At 47.9% G+C, this 25,215-nt stretch overlaps 1 protein-coding gene across 1 annotated transcript in view; it reads right to left on the reverse strand.

Annotated features, from left to right (window-relative positions):
• LOC119386730 (glypican-5) overlaps positions 1-13,746 on the reverse strand; it is a 153,326-nt gene extending 139,580 nt beyond the window's left edge. The window contains exon 1 of the mRNA XM_037654014.2: positions 13,323-13,746. Coding sequence (XP_037509942.1) covers positions 13,323-13,584 — 262 coding nt within the window. The 5' untranslated portion in view covers positions 13,585-13,746. The remainder of the gene's footprint in view (positions 1-13,322) is intronic.
• Positions 13,747-25,215: the final 11,469 nt, after the last annotated feature.

Raw genomic sequence — 25,215 nt, forward strand, 5'->3', positions numbered from 1 at the left:
CGTTCGGGCATCTTCCGCCTCTTTCGCGTCGTCGTGACCCCACTCTGCAGGTCAGAACAAGGGCGACTCTTTGCAAATGTTCATTCCCCGACTTGTCAGCGCGACATATCCTTAAAGGACACAACCTGATGAAGCCAAGGAAGGGGACATTCCTTTTTGTTTTTAACTGTACTTGTGACATAGATGGAAATGAATTAACGTTAGTGAAGAAACAACTTGCCGTCGGTAGGGGCTATATAGACCTACGACCCTCCGATAGCACGTCCAATGCTCTATCTTATTAGTGCGACATATTCCTAAAGGATGTTTCTCGCAGAAATTTTCCATAGAGAGGCTTTTATCACCGAGAGACTTGATCTAATCTTTGCAGACTGACCTTTATAACGGTAAGGCATCCTTTTAGACGGTGATCTCAAGATTGATAATTGAATTTACAGCTATAGTGAAAGGCTATAGGCTAAGATCGTGGGAGAACATCTTAACTGCCTTTCACAAGCAAGGAACTCGTCATATGTCGACGCCTTTCGGTTTACGCGCGCCTCAGTAGTTCCGCTAAACGTTTATAAATTGTGATCTCGCTTCCAATAAAGCACTGTTGAAAGTTACAGCGCTCATATGTGTTCCCTCTTGTCTTCATACGTAAAAAGTTTCAAAGATAAACGCTGCAAGAATATGGAGACTCCGTCCTGCGTGTGCGTTTCTTGCTTTTCTCTCGTGCTATCAACCACGTCCTTCCAATGGCGGAATTCACAGCGTGTAGGCACGTGTTCCGTCTAGTTGAGCATGGGCGACACAGAATGGCAGTATACATCTGAAGCCTGTCTCTCTTCGCTACTACACTCTTCATCAGGTCCTGGTTAAATACCGGCTATATCCAGGAAACTAGATGAAAAATTGCCGGTTTCCTGGCTATATATATAGCACTTTAAGCGGGACCTGAATGAGAGTGTATGACCACGTCAAGTTACCGTACGCAATAATCAACTCGCGCGGGATGGTTAACCAGACACACGTCCTGTTTGCTACCCTGTACTGGGGAAAGGTATAAAGGGGCGAAAAGAGATACAGAAGAAAAGAAAGAGATGGACAGAATCACGCGCACACTTGGAGGTACGGGTGGCCACACAGATATGTTAACTTTAGGTATTTCAGTAGCGCTTTTATTGCCTACTGTGCCTTCGAGGCACATGTCTGTGGTCCTAGAATCTTGGTTGCAGAAAATGGCCTCCAGTAGAGTTGGTCCAGAAGAATTCGGAGCGTGCATATCGCTGGGCGTCACAGCGAGCGCAGCTGCGCATGACCTGTTCGACATGTCACATGTAGACAGTCACATGCAGAGGTGTCCGCCATACCGATGCGAAACGAGTATGCCTTTGTGAATGCAACACCCAACTACGAAAGGCGGCATAACAGCGGCCCATCGGAGCGGGAATTCGCGTGCTGACCACGACGGTACGGTATTTCCGTCTTTACCGTACGGTGTTACTGTCACTGCTGAAGCACCCTATAGAAACGAAACAGTTTGTGAATTCAGCTACTAAGCGAATGTGAATGTAGGATATGCCAGGTATCTCGGCGAGTAACAAGATCATTGGACAATATTGGATTTTGTCATACACGGAAGACGACGGATCGAAGCGTCAATCTCGTGACCCTTGGTATATAGAGGCTAATGGGCTCTTCGTATTATGTATAGCGGTGTTGGACGACTGTTCTTACAATATCTAGGTTTTTCTGTATTATACACTGTAGCCACTTATAACACGTGTTAAAGGGGTACTGACACGAATATTTTCAGTTGTCGTTTTTTTTGCGTCAAATGAAAGTTCAAGCCCTGCAAGAGCCTAGAAAAGGTAGTGCTAGGCGCGAGTTCGTCCTGAAAAAGTAATTACAGTATGTTTTTAAAAGCTAGTTTCGGTTCCTACTGCACCCTGACGTCACAACACGGTATGAGCTCCTCGTCACGTGCTCGCACAATATACAGTGACGTTTCCACGGCCACTCCGCAACGTGGCTAAAGTGAGCTAGAATAGGGTAGTGGGCTCACTCGCCGGCCGGCGCTATGCATTGCGGTGACGCCGCCAATGTCACAAAAACGTGCTTCGGCGCGCCTCCGCGGCGCGGCGCCACCGTCGCATCAAATGTAGTGAGCGTTGGCGCTGGGGCAGTTGCTGGCTGTTTGGAGTGGCGGTCGGTGCGTGCGAGTTTTGTTTTTTTGAGAACTCTTCGCGCTTTGCATCCTCAATCTGCTAGGTTCTTCTGCGAACAGCGATGTGGCCTGACAAGCAGTGACCGTCTCACGAGGTTAAAATGCTTCCGCGGCGGCAAAACCACTGTTTTGCGCCAGGCTGTCGGACAGGTTACGTCCACGTGAAGGGCAGCACGAAACCGTCTTTGTTAGGCGTTCCGAAGGATACAGCCCTGAGGAAGCCCTGGGAAAGGAATTTGCATCGAGCGGACAAAGCACTGGACGACACATCTGCCGTGTGTCAACTTCATTTTGAGCCGAAGTATGTGCTACGGTACTACGTGCATATATACTCGAAGGGAACGAAGTACGCACACCACGTGGGAAACCTTGCCTACGAGAGGACGCTGTGCCTACAATCCTGCCTAGCTTGGCGTCGTATTTGACAAAGAAGACACCACGAGAAAGACCGACCCGAAAGAGAAAGCAATCGGGAAGCGTTCAAGGCGAGAAGAAGGTTCAAGGCGAGAAGAAGGTGCGAGAAGAAGGTTCAAGGCGAGAAGAAGGTACGTTCTCGTGCCATTGGCGATACTGTCCAAGCAACTGTGCCCAATATATGATGAATAAATGTTCATGTACTTGTGCCCAGTACCCGAGGAGAGTGGCTTCCTGTTTTTCTTATCTGTGGATTATTACAGTGTTTGCAGGAATATTCAGTGCAGAAATGGCCAAATTACAAAGCCAAGGTACTGGAGATCTGCAGAAAGAATGAGCAGCTCCAAGTTTTTAAATGCTGTGAAATGTATAACATTAAGAGCTCGTGGTAAACTCCCGAGTGTGTGTCAAGGTCAGCATCGGCAGTAATTTCACACGCTCGTAAAAGGCGTGCGTGAAGAAAGTAGTGCCCAAGAAATGCAAAGAATCCAGTTTACAATTGATAGCCGCAAAACGCGTAAGCTTTGAAAAGTTCGCCATCGCTGCTTATCACTCGTAAGAGCAATTTATATGGATCTCAAACTTGCGAAGCATCCCTTGCATGCATCGAGTTCTGCATGCAGTTTAATCGCGCGTTCGCGCGAGTTACGGCGACAGAGTTTCAGAAAAGAATGTTTTCTGCAGCTTTACTCGCACGAATACTAACGGTCTTCCGTGTGTTTCATTTAACATCAGATAACTAGCTAACAGCAGAGCTGCATACACCATGCTACAGTGTTCTAGATGGTTACCATGCCTTACGCGCACATGTAGGCCAACGCACCTAGCTCACGCTAGTTTTCTTTCTTTATTTTTTATTGTCTCAGCGACATCAGCATCAATGTTTACACTGCCGAAATTCGCGTACATTTCCGTCCAGTGCATATGATAACAGCGCACAAAAAAGCATGATATCAGTTGCGCACAAACGCCTCCGTCAGACAGTGCCTTACATTTAAGTCGCTGGTGGCGCCACCACACATGTGACATACCCGGCGTCAAGCAGGGGACCCCAGCAAGCCCACTACCCTCTTCTAGCTCACTTTAACGTGGCTCCGTTGGTGACGCACAAGCGGCCATTTTGGAAGTTTTGATGACGCACAAGCGGCCATCTTCGAAGTTTTGGTACCTAACGTCATCACAACTAGCCAAACTGCTGCGTGAAGTCACCAGAATTTGTACTGTGGCCTGACGTCAAGCTAGTGTCGATGTCAGTAGGTGCGCCATGGAAAAATTGATTTTAATATCAAATTAAAATACCTTACCAGCATTTTCTGAGCTTCACACTGGCCCAGAGCCGTCTCTGCCTGCAGGAGGTTGGTGTGGCAGAGTAAAATCGCCTTCGAAAAAAAGGTGTCAGTACCCCTTTAAGGGAAAGAAAAAAACATAGTACATGGAGACTCCAGCGTAGTTCGCAGTCTTGAAATTACTCCGGGCTGCACAAACAGAGCGACGCTCTCCCACTCGCGATGAATAGCCTCACATGTATCCTCCACGATGCTTTTGTGCGACGGATATGGCATTCGCCACAGGGGCGTAGCCAGAAATTTTTTTCGGGGGGGGGTTCAACCATACTTTATGTATGTTCGTGCGTGCGTTTGTATGTGTACGTGCCTATATACGCAAGCAAAACCGAAAAATTTCGGGGGGGGTGGTTTGAACCCCCCCCAACCCCCCCCCCCCCCTTGGCTACGCCCCTGATTCGCCGTATAACTTAATTAGCGAATTTATCTCGCCCACCGTTGCGAAACTGCGGACCTGTTCGCCGTTTCCACAAGAGATGCGGATAATTCGATCACAGCCGCCGAACGTCTGACGGATGTACGCACACGCAAAAAAAAAAAAAAGAAACAAGAGATACAGCTACAGTTGGAGAAGCACGAGTTCAACTCTTATTTCCCGCGGCGCAACTTCCAATGGCGCAACCCCTGGAGAGCTCAATCTCCATCGCCCCTCCCCTCCTTCTCTCTCTTTGATTCTTTCTCTCCTCTTTCAGTCTTTCCCGCAGTTCGTTCTTGCTCTTTACTTCTTTTCTGGCCTCCCGCTGTCGCAGCCGTCTCCTGATGCAACCGTTCCATGCATTATGCAACGGGTATGCCGACACCGCTCTTACTCAACCCCTTCTTTCCTTCCTTCTCTCCCTCTATTCGTGTCTTTTTTTCCTCGCTCGCCGTATGTCCGCCCTGGCATATACGGTTAGGTAGCTTCTATATATCACACTGGCAAAGTAACAAGATTTCTCTTGTTCTTTTTTGCTCTGCCGCCAACGCAGTCGGCGCGGAGATTCTTCTCGGATTAATCTAACCCGCTGCCGTCTTTGCGGCTGCTCATTAACCGAGAAAAGGGGCCCAAAAATAAAAGCGGGATTTGGGGGGGTGGGGGGGTGAGGTCGCACTAATCCTGCTATATTCTGTTAATAAATTACGCAAGCAACCAAGTATACGCATTACGCGTCCCGCTGGTGCCTCGAAATAAGACAGAGAACGCCAGACGAAGACGCGAAACGGACGTTCACGCCGAACGTTGAAAAGCAACAGAATGAATAGAAAGGCCTTAATGTATATCGCGATTTCACAACGGGACGACTGTCTGTTACAAGTGGGCTATGCGCTCGGGCGTTCGGTTGCACGAGAAGCGAGGTCGCAGGTTCGTATCCCGTATGCGCAGCGCACCCGTGTGTCGATGGGGACGAATGCAGAAAACTATATAGTTGCACTGCAGCTCTGAAAATTCTTATTGTATCGAACTTCAAGCTCGTACATTTCTAAAAAACGCAAGAACAGTTATGGCTGAAAGAAAGAGAAGACGGCGTGGCGCCATTTTTAAATAAAGTACGTGAGCGAAGAAGGATTTTACAGGAGGTATAAGCTAACCGGTAGTGCTTTCTGATTGGCAACTCGCTCGATTTCGGTGTTGTATATATATATATATATATAGTTTCTGTGCGTCTGATACCATGACCTTGCTCTCAGAAAAAAGGCCCTTCTCTATCTGTAGCCGGCTCGGGGCGGCACGACGGTGGTTGCATGCAGCCTTTTATCTGACGAGGAAGTACACTCGTATTCGGAATGTCATACGCGGCTCCATCGCACGCAGTAGCGGACACTGCAAACTGCGCGGCGCTGTCGGCCTTTGGAAATGGAGTATTACGAAGCATTAGTTAGCGCATCTCCGCGAGCCCCACCAGCGACAACGGGGAATGCAGTCACTTCGAAAGGGCAATCGAAGAAGAGCAGGTTTTTTACGCGCTGATGTGCGCAGAGGTCGAGCTACGGAGTTGAAGGTGATGGCGGCTATGTCGAATCGGGCGAATGTCACTGCCGCAAATTGGTACGCGTATTGGCGTCGAAGTAACCTAGTTCGATTAAGAGAGAGAAGGAAGTTTTGCACAATATACGGCGTTCCTCATATGCAATAAGTACTGCATTCGCGAATCACCCGCCCGCGATGTCTTTCTGATGAGAGACTTCATCATACGGGTATCTCAGGTATATTCGTTTGAAATTTGACAGCAATATCGCGAAACGGGGACCAATTAAGGATAAACCTTACGCCTTCGCTGTCGGAAAGAGAGGGCAGCAACAAAAGGCAGGAAGGTTAACCAGACGAACGTCCAGATTCTTTAAATGGTACTTGAGGGAAAAGATAAAATGATAAAAAAAGGAGATATAGAAGGGAAAAGAGACGTAAAGAGCACACCATCCGCGCGCACACTTGGAAAGTGCAAGCAATGTCTGCAAGCGGCATCAGAGACCTGTTGATTTTGAGTACACTAGCGAGGCTTTCGTGGCTTTTTGCACATCGATCCACACGGCCATGGTTCAAGAACCTTGCCATTCGGGCTGTCGAATCCCCCTCCCCGGCTACGCCAGAAGTAGCCATAGATCGGGGGACCGCACCAGGTGGACCACTGCACCGTCCGCTATATCGAGGTGGTGCGAACCAGCTTGTCCGAGTGCAAGTAACGGATACGTTTTAACGAATTCCAATGTGTCCAGAAAGTTCTGCGGTGTCATTCGCAGTAAGTAAGCGACGTCAACTTTAACGCAGCTATACGTCGAGGCATCGTCCCATAATAACGTCGCGCTCCGCGAGTCCCCTCGCGCGGGTGCCAGGGACGTATTGCGCACCACGTGACTATACGAGTGAACGTGGCACGAGTTGGGCCAGTTATTTTGGGACGCAAAACACCGATGATGCAAGGCACGGAAACAGCTTTTTAAAGAGCCATTAGTCGCATCAAAGTCAAGCGCCGTGGCAACATGCGACGGAATTTGAAGGGACAGGGGGGCTCTTTCTTGTCCCCGTCTCAATTGGCGCCCTTGGCCTCACTTCGCGTGCCGCCTCGAATATAAAGTTACATCCGTAATGCTCTCCCCGTAAGTATACTTATACACTCTGCACAACAGGCTGCAGCGTTTGCAAGCTCTCAAGAGATGCCTCTCTTGGCAACTTCTGCGAGCCGCAGTTCATTGTGCGAAGGCAACCCGAGTATATACAGCGACAGATACCGACTAAAGAGAAAAAAGGTATTGGTCTCGGCTTGGCAACAGCAAAGTCGGGGATGAATTCGAACTATTCAAGCAACGACGAAAATGGAGGAGCTATGGAGCCACTAATCCGTTTCGGCGCCGGGTTCCGGAAATGCGTCAGTTGCAGTTATATACATCTGTATTATTTTATCTATCGTTCTTGATGTGCATTAAGGCAACAAACGCTGACTTCCGCTATTACGTTCCTGTTAATTTGATGTTCACGTTCATCAGCACTTTTAGATGGTGGAGGATACTTTTCTAAAAGTCAGTGAGGTTCGACTTCAGAGTTGGGAGGAAATTCATTTCCGCTTTGGCCAGCACCTGGACCACAAACCGTAAGTAAACAGGAAACGCTTCGCGCTGTGGTTTGCAGTCTTCTTTTTTTTTTTTAAGTAAGTTGCACTGTTTTGGAGTACAGATAATTTTGAAGGGCTGCGGCAAGCAATCTTACTGGTTTAAAGGGAACCCACCGACCGGCGTACGCGATTATTTCAGGAAAAAAAAATTAATGTTATCACAGCACGAGAAAAGGCACGCGGTCGCTTCCTATAGGTGGACCCTTCCTTTCGTTAAAGACGGGTGAACAAAAATTAATTCCGTCGACGTTCACGAGTCTGATTGGATGCATTCAAAAAGGTCACAAGCGGCCGCTCGCCGGCGGAGCACGCCGCCGGAACAATATAGCCATGGTCTGCGCGTGCGCGGGCTCCCCTATCAAGCAAGCCTCGCTCCCAAGTGTGTTTTTGAATGGCGTTACCTTCTGCCAAAATGTCTGCGATAGGCGCACATATGCGTTGTGACAGAAAGACTGGGCAGATGGGGTCTCGGACAGGCTGCGTGTGCGCGCGCGTTCGTGTGCTCGGACGCCTTTACCTTTCGCTACGTTGAGCGCAATTTATCGTTTAGAGACCACCTGTTTCATTCGTCACTATGTCTACAATGCGCGACAGTGACTGCCAAAGCTCGGCTTTTTGACTAACGCCAAGAGGCATCTATAACACTATAGCCTTTTGGCGCAAGGCAACGCCAATCTACAGATGCACTATAGCAGCGAGGCTTGCTTATGCTGCGCATGCGCCGACCGTGGCCCTATTTTTCCATCAGAGCCGCCGCTGGTGGTCCGGCGTTCCGAATTATTCTGCTAGCCCCTGTGCAGGCTCTTATTCAGCTGAGGCAACGCCTCCTATAAAAGGCGTTGGCTGAGGTCGCTGCAGAACAGGAATTGACGCCGGTGAAGGCGCTACCGGTATTATCTAACGAGTGCTCGTCATTACTCGAAACGCAGCGCAGTTGCATTGTATAGAATCCGCAGATTCTTGTCAAATTAAGTGGAATAATTGATGGCGTAGTTAACTCTCACTATTGTGTATTGTTTAGACAACAGCAACGAGAGACGCGGCAAGAAAGGTGGTAAGAACGTTATGCAACAACGCGCAAGTATACACTGCCCCCTTTGAAGTAAACTCCGAAAGAGCACTTGTCGGGATCCATGCGAAAAAGTCAAGAACGGCTTTCAATACAAGTTGTGGGGGGCAGTTTAATGTTTTGTTTAACGTGCGTAATTTGAAACTCTCAGACACGAAGCAACCACGCGGTGATGGTGACCACGTCTTCTCGGAAAACCGAGGCGGTGTTCCAAACAGATCAACGTCTCTCTTTAAATATCGATAGCAAATTGAAACACTTGGATAACATTATACAATCTAAGCTACCTCATCAACTGCCAAAGAGCGTTAGTTTTATTGCGTGTTGTATACCAGGCTGCGCGCCACCAATCTCCCAGCAGTCTTTTATGTAGATGCCGTGCACGCTTATCGCTAGACGGGCGCTCCGACATTGTGACGGAATACTGTGCTCGTCGACTTCCGCATCGTTTAGGCAAGCCATGCACGATTATATATATAGTCTTCGCCAACAGAGCCGTTTGCAAATAACGTTTATCTCTCTCTAAGTATTATTCTGCCAACGCTATCTGATATGAGGCCGAGACTACCACATGGCTCACAAAAGAACTAGAAATGAGGCTAAGGACCGCGCGATAACTGCAGTAACGGAAAATGCTACGACGAAAGATATCATGCAAAGGTGGACCGGAGACTCATAGCAACAAGCGGTGACGGCCGGGCCATGCGCACCGCGTAAGGAGGCTAACCGGCGGTCTATATAAAAGTTTTTTTTTTTTTTTTCCCGAAAGCCTGCTCTTAGGCATAGTAATTGGTGGTGATTTATAAGAGTTGTAAAATCCGTGCAATCGAGGGTCGGTAAAGGAAATTAAATGAGGATATAACATTGGTTCGCTTAAGTGAACAGGAGACACTGGAGATCTCTCTTCTATTATTAGCCAACCATACATATACTGGACTCCACATCAGTTTGACGATAACACTTCCCTATAACCACATCTCGTAGTATAGAAAGGCGGAAGCAATGAACCGTCCTCTTCAGATGCTCTCCAGCGCCTATTATGTTATGCCGCTTAGAAACTGGGCAGCGCGGTCTGCCATCAGCAGAACATCGATTTCACACAGTGTCAGAGACGTGACATATTTTACACAACGTCTATTTCACGGATGTCTATTTAACGCAGTGCCACAGATTCTATGATTGCTGGTTCCTGAACCAATTGAGAGAAATAACTCCTTCTCAAGCAATCACGCACGGAGTGCTGATGAATACCCCTGCACTGCGGAACTTGAGTGGGCTAGGAGACGAGGCTATGTGGCGCCTCAATCGACGCACCGCTAACACTGGAGGACTGGTCACGCTGCTTAAATGGACACTAAAGAGAAACAATGAATTGGTTTAGATGGATAAAGTGTGCTCGGAGAACTCTTGTGTAGTTTATTTCACCACCATAGGTTTATTATTAGAGGAGAAAACAAAGTTCAAAGTTTCATTCTTAAATTTCGCGCCGAACTTTGTAATTCGTGATGTAAAAGGTTTCAAAGAGCATATAACGTATTTTGGCGCCACTGGCTCGACGAAATTTCCACAAACTCGTTATGTCAAGTCTCTGGCACCCTCAGAGGACAATGTACTTCGATTTAACCGATTAGGAACTGCGTAGGCCCAAGCAGGCGCAGTGAAAAATATGTGACGTCACGGCAAATGGTGCGGGAATTCCAAGGTGGCGTCGCCACCTGTATTTTCTTCTTGCGCGTTTTCTCGCTTATTAAGCGTCTTCTCGCAGCAAGCGTGGTGTTTTTGGTATCGTGGAAGACTACTTTACTAAAGCGAGAAAAATCGTTTTGCTCTTTAGTGTCCCTTTAACGGCACTAATCGCTCCATTTTGCTCTTTTTCTTTTCTACTGAGACGCGCAGCAGCGTCGGCACGAGGACTCGCCGCACGATATATGCAGATGACGCGGACAAGAAAGAAGTCTACTTCTGCAATCGACCAACCATGGAGACGTAAACGATCTTTTGGTCCAGGTTTCGAAAGGCACCGAGGAAATCAGGCGGTTGCACACGACGCACGGACTTCGCTTACAGCCAAATGAATTGCCCTACGGTGTGTGTTCTTCAACATTTCTTCCATACATTTATCCGTTTCGTCGTCGTTACACCTGCATGTCAGGCACGCAAGAGCTGCGCAACTACTATATAGTATATCTTTCGCCGGTTCAGTGGTGATTCGTACATGTGGCGCCTGTCACCGTGAACAAGCTGCGGCTCATCGAAGCGCGCAGCTGTGGTGAAACGAAAGCACGAAGCCCAGACGAAGAATCGCTGCAATCGGAACAGCCCCCCCCCCTGAAAGTGCTTTTGACTTTTGCGAAATTGAGCACTGAGCCTCACCAGTCGACATGTAAAGAACTGCCGTTATTTCGCTTTCTTTTCTTGAGCGGTGGTTGCTCATAAATGTTAAACTTCAGTTAGCTCAAAGCCGACCGAACACCTGCTTATAATTCGTCGTTTTAAGAACTTCGTTATATCAGAAACAGTCGGAACATTTATGAAGACATTATTGCTTCATTCGAGCAAATGAAAAAGAACTGTATGTTTGCCTACGTGTGCATTTAATGCGGCCACTTGTTCTTTCTAACCCAACCTGGAACCTGACATTCATATATCTGAACTATACCTATTTCAGCCTTCTTCCCTCCGTTAACTTCGTTAAATCGGGCGGAACGTTAAGTTCCCTTCGCTACTACGAGGTCTTCAGCGTGCTCTGCGAGTGCATATCGGGGAAGCTAAAGTACCTCGTTAAATTGAAGATTTCGTAAAATGAGCTCTCGTTACATCGATGTTTGACTGCATTTTCTGTACGCACGAGGCACAGCGCTTGTAAGTCTACTATACATCACTCTCGCTAATTCTCGAGTTCTCTTCAGAACACTCGTCGAATATCCATCGTTCACGCTCCGCCGCGCCCACTTGAAAGAGCGGACCGCGCCAAAGCGATCTCGCGAGCTCCGCGACACGCCTTGCACTTCGAGCACCAGTACTCCTCGGCCATAATCAGTCCTACGGGCACAAACAAACGCTTCAACGATCTCCCTTTCGCAGAACGCGGCCTTCGTTTGATCTCCGAAAAATCGAGCGTTCCGCGGCGCAGCCACTAGGGAGATGGAAAGATCATGGCTCATCCAGCGAAGCGGCTTCCACGCATAGAAGCCAAACGGGCAAGACAGTTGAGGCGTAACATAAAACCACTTATGTCATCTTCAGAAAGTTTCGTTTCCAATCCCGTCTAAGCATAGATGCATTCGAACACGCTCACCAGCAATGGACTTCGTTGACGAGAAACGGCCGCATTGAAGGGATGGTGGAGGATTCGGATAAAGCGAAAAAGCGCTTACAACGAACTGCGCTAAAACTTCTGAAACGCACTGCGCTTCAGGCAATTGAACCCACTCGTCGATAACGCCAACTTCTTTTTCATTTGTATACTTATTTTTCTCTTCAGGAGTCGCCTATCGGCGTTCCGAACAGCCACGCTTTCTTTCTCGCTTGAGCAACAGCTGTCGCGGAGCCGGTAAGATCAAAAGGAGGCTACAGGCCACGAGAGGCGATCGCGAGGACTCAGTGCACTGTTGGAAACTGTCAGCGAGACTTTCTTTTCTTCTTCGCTTCTCCCCAGCGAGACAGCTCGACGTTCCGTAGTCCACAACGTGACGGTTCGATCACGAAAGAACCCGCTGCCGCAGTCGCCTCCGCAGCTGCTAACGCCGGCGGACCTCTCTTTCTTTCCCGCTGACAAGGTACACACGCCGGCAACGGAAAGGTTTCGTGCGGCGGCGTCCTAGTTTGGGCCGACGTCATACACGGAGAGAAGCCAGCGCGTTTGAAACGAGCTAGGAGGGCGCGCTCGGTCGTTTTCGCCGGGCACATCGAAAAGGACCCCAAGAGCGAGGCGCGTACCGCACCGAGAAGACGTACAGAAGAACAGGTAGATGCCCGCGAGTTACATCTCCGCGGTGTACACCTTTCCTTCTCCGCGAGAGTTGAAGACTTCTGTGAAAATGGTGGTCGGACCCCGCCGCTGGCTCTTGTGCGCCGGTGTGGAGGGACAAGAGAAAACCTGCGTGAACAGGCGGCAGCAGAAAGATGCCTGGCCGCCCGCGGCGACGGCGCCTCGCTGCTCACAGAGAGCCGTGGGAATAAAGCCGTCGCGGAATGGCATAGACGGAGGCGCGAAGTAAAAGGAGGAGGATGCCAGTGGAAGCAGAGCGAGTGGAAGATGCTCGGCCAGCGAGCGCGCACACACAGGCACGGCGCGGTCACAAAGGAAACGAACCCTCCATGCCCCCGTGTCCCCCCATACCCCACCCCGGAACCCCCTCAACCCGCCCAGGGGCAGCAGCAGCCGAGGTGGCGGCGACAAGAAAGAAAAAGCTCGCTCGTGCGCATTCCTGCGGCCAGCAACGGCCGGGCCCCTGCCTCTCCTGCCGAAAAAAAGAACAGTAATAAGAGCCGGCCGCGAGCAAAGCTAGACCGCCGGCGAGCACGGGGGCCGACGGACGCAGCGGCACGCGGAGACCGAAAATCGGCGACCATATGGCCGCGCGATCGAGAGCCACCGGCCGGTAAGTCGTCTAGAGCGTAAAACTTTTCGGAACGACTTTGTAAACGACGCGGCGCAAGGCACGCGTGCGCCAATCGAGCGACAAAACGGAACTCACCGGACGTAGGCGAAGCGGCGAGAACTTCGGTCCACCTGTGGTCGCCGCCTCCGAGCGTCGACGATAGCAGGTCCCGCGGCGCGCTGCAGTCCGTCGTCGCGCCGCAGCAGACGACCGCGAAAGCGGCGAGCACCACGCACACGACAAACGGTATTCCGATTGACGGCGGCTGAACCGAGCACCTCGCCATCGTCACTACCTGTCGGCGGGAGCACCTGATAGGATGAGGGTCCTCTCGTCGCGCTACTACCACGGCGGTCATCGCGCGCGGTTCCTCCTCACGAAGATGCACCAACACCTCCACCGTGCGTTCAATCCGAACAGAAACTGCTTCGGAGCTAGCGGTTGCTGCGCCGCCGGGGCCGCGGGGGCGAAAACTGGCGATGCAAAGCACTGGCGAACCGGTTTAGGGATCCGCGTCGCCGCCGCAACACTCGCTACTCGAGAACCACACTCGGAGGTGAGGCATGCGGCGCCCTCCAACGGTCGCGACGAGAGGGTTGAGTCGAGCGCTTCGCGCACTACCTCGTGGCGAGCGCGCGCGCTGCTGGCGGTCGTTCGGGTCAATATCCCGGGACGGCGGCCGCTGAATCCGGCCCGTAACTTCTTTTCTTTCCCTCGCGCAACGCTCGTGCAAGAGAGAGCGAGAGAGAAGGCGCGCAGCAGCTGTTTCATTCATGGTCTCCCGAGCGCCGAAATTTGCCGGGCGTTCTCCAGGAAGACGTCGCCCCGCCGACACCGCCCTCCTCCCGGTTGACCTACAGAAGCCGCCTTCCTTCCTTCCTTTATCTGATGCTTCTCTCTCGAAATCGCGGAGAGGTTCAACACCGCTTCCCGACGCTGTGTTCGGGTTGGATGAACTCGGGTGTTTCTTCACGTCAGTTGGTGGCCCTCTGAGCCCGAACTTTTGCTCTGCTCGCGTACAAACTCTCCTCGATGCTGCTCGCCGGTGCGTGGGACGATTAACGCGGGCGCGGTCTTCGCGGCGCGGCGTGGGCGCGCTGTAAAGTGTTGCTTGGGAGCGTGTCTGTCGACTTACGTGCAGGCACAAAGCGGAAACGCGACCCGGCTAGTGGATGCTGCATCGTCTCGCATTCGATGAAGAGAAATTGGCAGAACGACTGTGCGCGGTACCAGACAAGGACGCGTCCTTGTCATTGGTTCGCAATTGTTGCCCGTTCGATATGCAACCCTTAACGCCGTCCTCAAGGCCTCTACTGAGCAGGTGGTGTCCTTTGGGTCAGTCTGCGCGGTCGAGGACGTGAGCTCCAACTAGTATGGCGCGCCTCGCCGTAAGACGTACGCGTGAGCGCAGGTTCTCGCGTGCACACCTGGCTGCTCTAGGGGATGTAGCTTTCCAGAAGGGCTTCACTCAATGAAGTTTCTCATAGTGGCGTCGAAGACTGCGAAATAAGACGATAAACAAGCCATTTTTTGGTTGGTTTCTTGCGTGGAGTGCAAGTAGTTGTAGGGCACTAATTATACCAGCAAAGCCGTAGCATAACCGACAGTAAAAGTAATCTGGACCATGTGTCTGGGTCGGAGCTATTTTTTTATGTTGGTAGCCGTAATTTGGACCGCCTGTAACGGCCTGAGGTGGGCAATGTGTGCACGATGTACAATATGAGTGCTATAATCACAGCACGTGCAGTAAATTACGCTTTGAAGCTCCTTCATGCTTTGTACGTAGCTGCGCTTTCTCAACGCTGCTAATTATAGTCTGCTGTACGGAGAAGCTACACCAAAAAGTTTTGGTGGCGATCATTCGTAGCCAACGTTCAATTGCAGTTTTTGCTCAATATTCTGCAGTGATATGCATCAATGTTTATTTTGTATTACTTATTTTACAAACAACAAGGGATGAGGCTTCGGCCGTCAAAGTTCTCTATAGTCATCTCGAATATAATTAAGATTTAATCAAAATGAAGCAAATAGTCATTTCGCGCGCGCGCGCACACACACATAAACACACACGCACACACAGAGTTATTTAACGAGAACTCGAAAGCATAAACTATATATATATATATATATATTATCAGTGTCGTACAAGTGACCGTGAGTTCACATTCTCTTGGTGTGAGAGCGACGCTATGGGTACGTGCAGGTCGTGTGTTGGGAAAGTTTAATTTTGATTGATGATTGATTACGATTGTTTCAAGTGCTTACTACACCCAGGGTTTCTCTGTTCCAAGAGGCTTCCACGGAGTCATTTTTGGTGAATTAATCTTTTTTTTTTTTCGGAGATGAAGGGGGCGAGTTTTGTGTGAACTGCAGGCAAATATGAAATTCTCAGGTTCCAGCACGGTGCGGAACCTAGCTCGCTGTCGTGCACCTATTACGTCCACCGTGATCAAATTTAGTGAAGCTATGCGCTTGTGTGTGGCCAAGTTAGGTATCCTCTGTGAGCAAAATTTCTTAGGGAATGTTTTAACAAAATAGTGTTTAATAGCACGAATACCCGAACTTATTGCAAATTCAGAAGGGTTGCAAAAGCTTTGCTTTCTCTCTCTCTCTCTCTCTGTTTTGTTTTGTTGTTTTCTTTTTGGAAAGGACGACCCTCATGAAGCGAAGTATGGCGACGAAGCGGGACACACCGCCGCGTTTTCGCTGCGCCACCCTTCATGTGCGACGATCCAGCCGCGAATGCCGTCGAGCCGCTGTAAATATGGCCAGCCGTAAGCCAGGAAGGGCATCCCCTTTTTAAGATGTGACCCAGGGATGGACTGAGAGTGGAGATGCGATCGCGGTCTTAAGACGATTCTGTCATCTTTACGTCTCTTAAGTTTCCTCATCACCGGTCCCTCTGCCTCGGCTCTCTACTGCTGACGACGTCCCAGGGCCTGCGGTTCGACCTCTCTGCTCAGTACCACGCTATATACGCTCTGGTCGGTTCAGGCAGCAGCCCAGTCGCAACAGGTGCTATTTGAGGGTCGCCGAAGCAAGATTGTCATCAATTCATCACTGACTGCGCCCCGACGGTTCCGTCCAGTCGTCCAGCCAAGGATATTTTTCTCCAGTTACGATGAGCGGCTCCAATTCGGACAGTGAAGGCTCTTCTTCCCTGCTGCCAAAGAAGAGGAAGAAGTATGCGCAAAAGTACAAAGTGGAGTGGGAAAAGCTGCAACAGTTTCGAGGCTGCATCGCCAAGAGCTCGAAAGGTATAAATTTCGCTTTTTGCAAGGCATGTGATGTGGACTTAGCGGCCGGAAAGCGAGAACTTGAAAAACACGTAGCATGTGTCGAACGCCAAAAAGCTTATTGGCCAGCGGACCCTTTTAAGCATGCCGTCTACTAGTCAAGTGACACAAGAAAGCACACGTGTCCGTGAGGGAGAAATCAGATTGGCAGTATTTGTTGCGGAACACAACCTGCCATTCACAGTGATGGAGCACATGCCGAAGCTCTTGGGAGCAGTGTGCCCCGACTCAAATGTTGCGAGAAAGATTGCATGTAGTCGCACAAAAGCCTCAGCCATTGTCAAGAACGTCACCGGTCGGGAAAGTAAGGAGCGCCTTTGTGATCTACTCAGAAAGAACAAGTTTTCTTTAATCGTGGATGAGGCAACAGACAGTAGCTGCTGTAAGCATCTCTGCTTGCTGACGAGAGTTTTTGATGGTGAGCGTGTAGTAGACGCATTCTTTGAACTAATTCAGATTCAGGATGCAACTGCACAAGCCATGTATGATCACATAGTCAAGGCTTTCGGCGACTGGAACGTGCCGTACAAAGAGAACATGATAGGACTCGCCGCTGATGGCGCCAACGTGATGATGGGATCAAGAAACTCTCTAATGACGCACCTGCGAAAAGACATTCCTAATTTATTTGTGATGAAGTGCATCTGCCATTCCTTTCACCTCTGCGCATCGTATGCGTGTGAGAAGTTGCCGCGCGCAGTTGAAGACGAAGTACGTGACATATACAACTATTTTCATTCGAGCCCCAAGCGACAAGAAAAGCTGAAAGCTTTTCAAAGCTTCCTGGACAGCAAACCGCACAAAATGCTACAGGCAAGCCAGACAAGGTGGTTGTTTCTACACTCCGTTGTAGAAAGAGTACTGGAGCAATACGAGCCGTTGAAGCGTTTTTTTTGCAGAAGAGGTCAACACATCTCGCCTATTGTCACCACAGACAATATTGCAGCGTCTTCAAGACCCTTTGATTAGAATGTATTTAGAGTTCCTGGAATTTGTTCTTCCTATCTTTACCAAGCTCAACAAGCAGATGCAATCTGAATTCCCCTAAATTCATAACCTGAGGACGACAGTTGGTAATTCTCTGAGGACAATTTATGACTGTTACCTCAAGAGTTCGTATTTAAGATCCACACCAATTGAAGATGTAGAGTTCAGAAATCCCAGCCATTTCCTGAAGCTAGAAGAAGTGTATCTGGGAGCAAAAACAACGTGCTCGCTACTCGGAGAGAATAACGTGTCAGCACAACATCTCGAAGGCTTCCGCTTGAGGTGTTTGGATTTTTTTATCGAAAGTGCCCACCAGATACTTTCCAGATTTTCTTTCAAGGATGAAGCAATCAAGCTCCTTGAAGTGCTTGACCCTTGTAACGTCATAGAAAGGAAGACGCCGTCTCTTGCTCCCCCATGCCGCACGTCTCCCTGATATTGTAGGTGTGAGTAACAAACATGCAAGCGCTCGACTGTGAATGGCGCGAATTTAAAAGCCTTGAACATGAAGTGAGTGCAGATGTGGAAACATTTTGGAGGGTGTCCCTGAAAATGCGACACGGAGACGGCACTCCAGCCTTTCCACATTTATCAACATTTGTGTTTTCTTTGCTTAGTTTGCCACATTCCAGTGCCGCCGTGGAACGAATATTTTCTAGTGTCACGGTTCTGAAGACCAAGCAACGGAACAAGTTAAGCGCAGCGACCCTTTCCGGCATCCTGCATACGAAGCGCATGACGTACCAGTCGGCTTGTTTCTCTTTTGATGCCACCAGTGAACTGTTAAAAAAAAATGAATAGTTCAATGTACGACAAGGTCGACGAAGGCTGAAGGACTGTCGGTGTGAATTTATTTAAAGAGCCAATGAACTTTCTATAGTTAGCTAATGTATATAGTTTATTCATTTAAAATGTTTCCCTTCTAGATAGCAGTTAATAATACCTGGAGTTTAACGTCACAAAACCACGCTATCAGTTGTGACAGTTGTATGTAATACAGTCATCACTTTTCGTCATTTGCCACGCATTTCATGATTCTTTTTGCATTATTCCTATGGCTCGCATTGCTCTGTATTTTGCATGACTAAGTGTAGTTGTCGTGAAGTTTCTTGATCTTATACGATGAGATTGATTGTACTCTTAGTATATAGCGTTAGTGTGAGGTAGGTGTGAATTTATCTCATTGACATGTGAACATGCTACGTTTTTTTTTTACTTGTACCTTCACTGTTTTCTTTGAGAAATTTGTTACATGCTGCGAACTACTTAATTTATGTCTAAAATATTGTGCTTTTTTATATAAATGCAATATGGGCAAGTTTTTGAGGCAGTTATGCTTTCTTAATCTTGCTGTCTCAAACAGTAATATCATTGCAGTTTTAAGTTTTATGGTCTTGATGTCATCGATTAGTAACAAAAGTTGTAATTTTGCTTGAATATGCTGTGTGATTTTTTGTAGGTGCAGTGCACTGTGCTTGAACAAAACAATGGTGCGGATCTTTTGTAAGTTCTGTAGTTATTATGTAACTTTGATTATGTTACTTACACGATGCGCATATATACAGACTGTCGCAGTTTTTTCTTACTTTCTTGTGCCCTGTCGTCTTCCTCTTTTTGTCCTTATTGCGAAAGTTGTATTGCAGCATCTTTAACAATTTGTGCAATTGTTGCACTTTGCATGGCCCTTGCCTCAGCTAAGAGTGTCAGTATTGCTTCATTAAATTTCTTGTCACAATTTAAGAGAAATAAAGTATCTGAATCTGAAAAAAAACTCTTCTAGCTGACTTTGTTTTCTTATTTGCATGGTAGTTTTTATTAGAAACAAAACTCTGCGTTTTCATCCATACAAGGCTCTTCGGCTTTTCAACTTCGTTTCTTCACTTATATCGGCGGTTTTTGTAATAAACATACGTACTCTTGACTTTGCTTTGTTTTCAGGGGTACATATAAGTTCATTTGACAAGTAAATCGTTTGGTGTTCTAAATTTCAACTTTTAATGCAGCAAGAGATCGAGATAACTTCTCTCGTTGCCAGGAGTGAAACTAATACGGTGGTCGCAGCAGATCGATGTTTCCCTTTGCACCCCCCAAACGTTTTCATTTCAATTTCTGAATGCTGTTGAGTAAGTTAAGCTTCTCTATCTCATGACGTGTTCGCGAATTTCAGCGGAAACCTTACGCATTGTAGTTCATCTTGCAGACCGATTGCAACTACGGGCTTATGAAGTGTGCAAGCTGAAACTACGTAGAAGCAGCTTTATTTATAGCAGTAATGCATCAAAATATGCTGAAATGTTTCAATCGTGCAACTAACTTTACTTTAAATTATGTTATGTGAATATTTTACGCAAGAACTGCGGCAAGTTTCGCACTGCCTATTTAAAATTTCGCGCTCCAGGCACACAGGTCGATCGTGGCGGCCTCCTGGTGGCGTCATCGCAATTACGAGACAGAGCCTACAACTACAAGTAGTGTATTACCACGCTTTAACAATTACAGTGATATATTAACTAAAATAAATAACAATAACCAAATTAATCACTAGTTCAATTAAATAATTAATTTTGTCATCAAAGTGCTTTTTATTGGATCTACTGACTTTTCGGAAGATCTACGGACTTTTTGCTGGTCGGGCTACTGATTTTGTCTTCGGTCCATCTGGCAGCACTGCCCATGGGTCACATTTTAAACGTTAGCGTTTAACATCTGATGCCTCGTGAAGCCATATTTTAGTGTTTTCAAGTTCTTCCACACCTATATTGCTTCCGCTTTTTGTGCCGGCTCTTCACGAAGACGCGGGAAAGCGCGCAAAAATGAATACCTGCATGAGCCAACATTATGGGGCCGTTGTCGGTTCTGACCCCTCATTCAGGGTTGCGGTTGGTGGCTATTTTATGCCAAATTGGCTACTTAGGACGCCGCCTGGTGATGAAAATTTTAGGCTGGCACCGTGGCTACTTTTTGGCTACATTGAATTTCTGTTTCGGTACATTTAGTAGCCAATTTTTGTATTATGTGCCGGTAAAATAACAAGAAAGTCTCAAGACTACCCGTTCTTTTCAAGCTTTTCTGTCGCGTCAGCCTATGCGCGCGCATGTCCTCGCCCCAGCAGCAGGCTGGTGCGCACCGTGCGTCTGCAAAGACGAAGTGACGACGTTGCACGCATGTTGGCAAACGCAACCCAAGCTCAAGTTTGCGGCTAGGGTGCCTTGATGCCCGCGCGCTCCGCTGAGGGTGAGGACAGGCGCGTCGTCTGCTACGACGGCCGCCATTGCGAATCCCGCCGCAGCTCGGCAGCATGCGGAACGCGCTACACAAAGCGCTTGCGGTGCGCAGATACGTCCGGAAATAAGTGCACGCTAGTGAGCTTTCTCTTTTCTTTTTTGAAGCTTGGGCAGCTTTTATTGCTGTTGTTGCCTAAATGTTTATTAAGGAAGCACGTAATTCATGTAAGCTGACGGCCTGTGCATGTGTTATGCGCTAGAGGTGGACGTAGACTGTTATGTTGAAAACCAATCCTTTTCCTTACGCCGGAAACGATAAAGTCTAAAGCCTTACTTAATTTCTCGTAAGCTCTGCATTTCAAATACACAAACATTCGTTTAAGGTATTTGTATACATGTCAGCAGCAGCAGTATATGTATCTGAACACACACAATTTAGTGTTGCGAAGCTACCTAAGCGCGATTAAGGCGGCTCGTTTTGCTAAGTTTGCGAACAATTTACTCGTTTATTATAAATGGCATCGTACATATTGTGCACAGAATAAAGGGCCGAGGGGCAGTATGGTGCGAATATCCTGCTAAAATGAAACGAAAGCTTCTTTATCATTATTATTGCTGACATTTCTTGCTCACAATCTGTAGCCGCTACTGTATCGGCACTCGAGTTGCACCTTGAGTCCTTATCAAAACGATGAATACGTTATTAAGTGGTATGCCGTAAAACTTTGCATGCGCGCAGTATCAGTGCCTTTTTCCTTCTTTTTGTATCTGCAGTTTCTTTTTCTGTAGGTTTTCTCGCATGCCCAATTGCATGCACATATCATTGAGTGTTTCCAATACTGTTTTACACTTTGTGCGGCAGATGCACGGCGTCGTTTATATGTCTCTTTTAATAATATCGAGGGTTTTTTTTTTTACTTGCCATAACCATGATATGATTATGAGGCACGCCGTAGTGGAGGGCTCCATGAATTTTGACCATCTGGTACCTGCACTGACATCGCACGGTACACGGGCCTCTAGCATTTCGCCTCCACCTAAATGCGACCGCCGCGGCCGGGATCGAACCCGTGACTTTCGGGTCAGCAGCCGAGCTCCGTCACCACTATACCACCGTGGCGGACGTCTTTTTTAAAACGCGAAATTTGACCGTCGGCGTCCCGCGTCTACGGCGTCAGCGTACCGCGACGATGGGGACGAGGGATGCAAAAAAATCATCGTCACGTGATGACGCCACCATATGACGTCATCATAGCTTCACAAATTTGGCGTGACGTCATATGATGCCGTTATCGCATGACATCGTACCTTGGTCAAAAGTGGGCAGATCACGAAGGCAGTGCAAAACCAGGTGAGGTGCTTCCGATCTTGGAGGCAATGTTAAACCGCGCTTTGTGCGCAAAAAACGGAGAAGAAGAAGATGGCTTTCGCTTTCGAGCCGTCTTAAGCGAACGCATAAGGCAGCCTGTGAGTTTTTATTTCATTAACTGGTTTTCCATGACGTACTAATTGTACAACTTGACTTTGTTTCTTGTATTTTTTACTGACATAACGTGTCTACTGTAAACAATGCTTCCCCGTCTTCTTGTTTTCATGCGTCTTCTTTGCATAGACGCTTCGCGAGAACTGTTTGTATGCGCATTCCTCTGTGAGCCTTCAGGGCTTACATTATTAATAAATAAATTATGCTTGCTCAAAGAAATAAGATATTCAGTGTGTGTGTGTGTGTGTGTGCGCGCGCGCGCGCGCGTGTGTGTGTGTGTGCGTGTGTGCGCGCGCGCGTTATTATCCAGTGCACAGGCCATTTATTTGTGCGCCATTTATTTGTGACAGAAGCAATTACACAAATAAAGCGCAGATTACATAATAAAACACAACTGCCACTAGTCGATTCACAGTGATCGTAAATGATTAAAAAAACAGGAACTGCGTAATTATTTAAGACAGGACGAAAATGTAACCTTGAAACACAGAAACAGGGAAGGATAAAAAACATTTAACTGCACACATACATACATGGGCATCAGACCAGCACAGAAGGCGTACTTGAAACACGGAAAGGAATATAAAAAACAAGAACCCGCCGTGCTTTTAGTTATGGTGCTTGACTGGTGACCCGAAGGTTGCGGGATGGAATCCCTGCCGCAGCGGCACCATTTCGATGGAGGTGAAATGACAGAGGCCCGCGTACTTAGATTTATGTGTACGTTAAGAACAACAGATGGTCAAATTTTCGGGAGCCTTCCACCATATACGGTGCCTCTCATAATCATATCGGGGTTCTTGGGACGTAAATTCTCACAAATAATTATTATTAAGAAAAAAGAAGGATCTGATCTGCAGACAAACGCGCATAATATATTCCATGATACATTTCAAATCACAAAAATAGCGAAAGCAAAAATCAAAGGCAGATGCAGGACCAACCAAGTGCATTAAAGAATGTTTGCGAAGTAAAATGCAGGATTCATGCACACGTGAACCAAAGCATTTTGAGCATGTAGCTGATATCAGTGTGTCCATTTATTACGCAAGGTTAACACCGGCAGAATTATTCCTGGATGTTCATTCGAAATACCGGCCGGAAACGTACGCTGCAAGTGCATAATGTGTTCTTCGGATGCCGCTTGTCACGTTTGATTTTTACTGTCCAAAGAAACCTCGAATGATTGGTGCACTGCGGCACGCAACACCCGGCCATGGTGACGGTAGCGAGTGCATAAAACTGGAGGGAAACGAGCATCGACCCAAAAACAGCACGCGCGCCACGCACAAGTGACCGGGCGGGGGATTCAAAATGGCGGCCACGATGCCGCCAAGGCCGAGGAGGCGGCATCGGCCCTTTCAAAAGCTGACACCACTCTAAGCGGGGGCGCGCGCATCGAGGCACTCTTAAGGTCCCTACAGGGACCTTAAGAGTGCCTCGATACAAGGACTTTAGGCCTGTATTTTGAAAATACAGGGCTAAAGTCCCTGTATTTTTCAAAAGTAGCGAAAGGTCTTGATCCAGCCGCCGCGCCCTGCGATAGGCCGGTGTGCGCCACGTGATCTTTTCGCCTTCGCGCCCCGCCCAAAGGGTCCAGCGGCGGCAGCGCTGTGCCGCCGATAGGTACGGATCACTGTGTTTTCTAGCGTGGAGTGTGGCGATTTTAGCAAGTAGAGAGTACTTCACGCGCCTCTGTCGCATTGTTGCAAACTAGAAGCGTTTATGTACCTGAAGTTGAGTGGACGCAGGAATTCCGCGTTTGAATTTAATGTTTGGAGCGTGACGTGCTAGTATGTCGGGTCTCTATATATGCCTTCGGTTGCCTCCACGCGCGGAGGACAAAAAAAAAAAAATTCTTTTTTTTTCGTTCCTCGCGGTGACAAAAATATAAGCTGAAGGAAGGCCTAACAAGATCAGTCGCAAGAAATTTGCGCCCACAGAAAACACCCGGAAATGCGAAGTAAGTTATTTTGTAATGGTTATAACTTCAAGCAGCCTTTTGCCTGGCCAGCATGCTTTTGTTCGTGCATATGCATGAGCATTATCTCAGCAACGCTATTATTGCTTCGGCATTCTTTATGCCGTAGATTTGTGTGCAGTAGTCAATGGAGAGTCACGTCCCGTGTCTCTAAAAATAAATTGCTCGGAACCCAATGAAGCTGCCTTTGTTTTTCTCACCGAGGTGACTTCAACACTTCAAGCTCACAGGGAAATAAGCATTTGGGATTAGTTTTTTGCCACACCTTGACGTGTTTTGCCGCACTGTTGTGTGCGAGATCGATTAAGACTTCTTTGTTGAAGCATTCCGCGTGATGTTTTCCCTAGAGGACCAGAATGCTATTGACATGTTCGAATAAATAATATTGCAAGATGCTGGGAGGAAAAGACTGAAACCATATATGCCATATATTTTAGGGCCTGTACGTGTATACATACCCCAAATTTATTTGAAATTACATTGGGTAACATTGCAACGTGCCTCCATATCTGCGGGACACGGAGGCAGCGGGGGGTACGTAGTAAAAGGGGGACGGCTTTGGATAAATGCACGTTGTTAAAAACAGTTAAACATTAAAATGGGCGAGGTACTAGTGGGAATGCTATATTTCCTAGATCTTGAAAGGTACTCAAGTTGCTGATATTCCTAAAATGCAGTGCAACTGAATTTCAGGAATATCAGCCCTCCTCCTAAGGGAGGAATGCATGAGGAATATCCCCTCTTCTCCTAAGTAAACCTCTTAGAGTATAAACAAAATAAGCTTAGTTAAAAATACCGTGTAACCGTGGGAAGACTTCCGAACACTGACAAACACAGTCAAACCAATAATAGCGCGTATTTTGCGCTACGCAATACAAGAGCGCTAGGTGCCCGATGAAGTTTCCGAAAGTACCAGTACGCTGACTACCTGCCTATTTTATTCGAGCTAGAAAACAAGCACTTTTAACTCACCCACACACCACCTGTTCTTCAAGTTACGCTGAATGTCAAGATATGC

The sequence above is a fragment of the Rhipicephalus sanguineus genome, chromosome 3 (assembly GCF_013339695.2).
Source record: "Rhipicephalus sanguineus isolate Rsan-2018 chromosome 3, BIME_Rsan_1.4, whole genome shotgun sequence".
In the NCBI taxonomy this organism is placed as follows: Eukaryota; Metazoa; Arthropoda; class Arachnida; order Ixodida; family Ixodidae; genus Rhipicephalus; species Rhipicephalus sanguineus.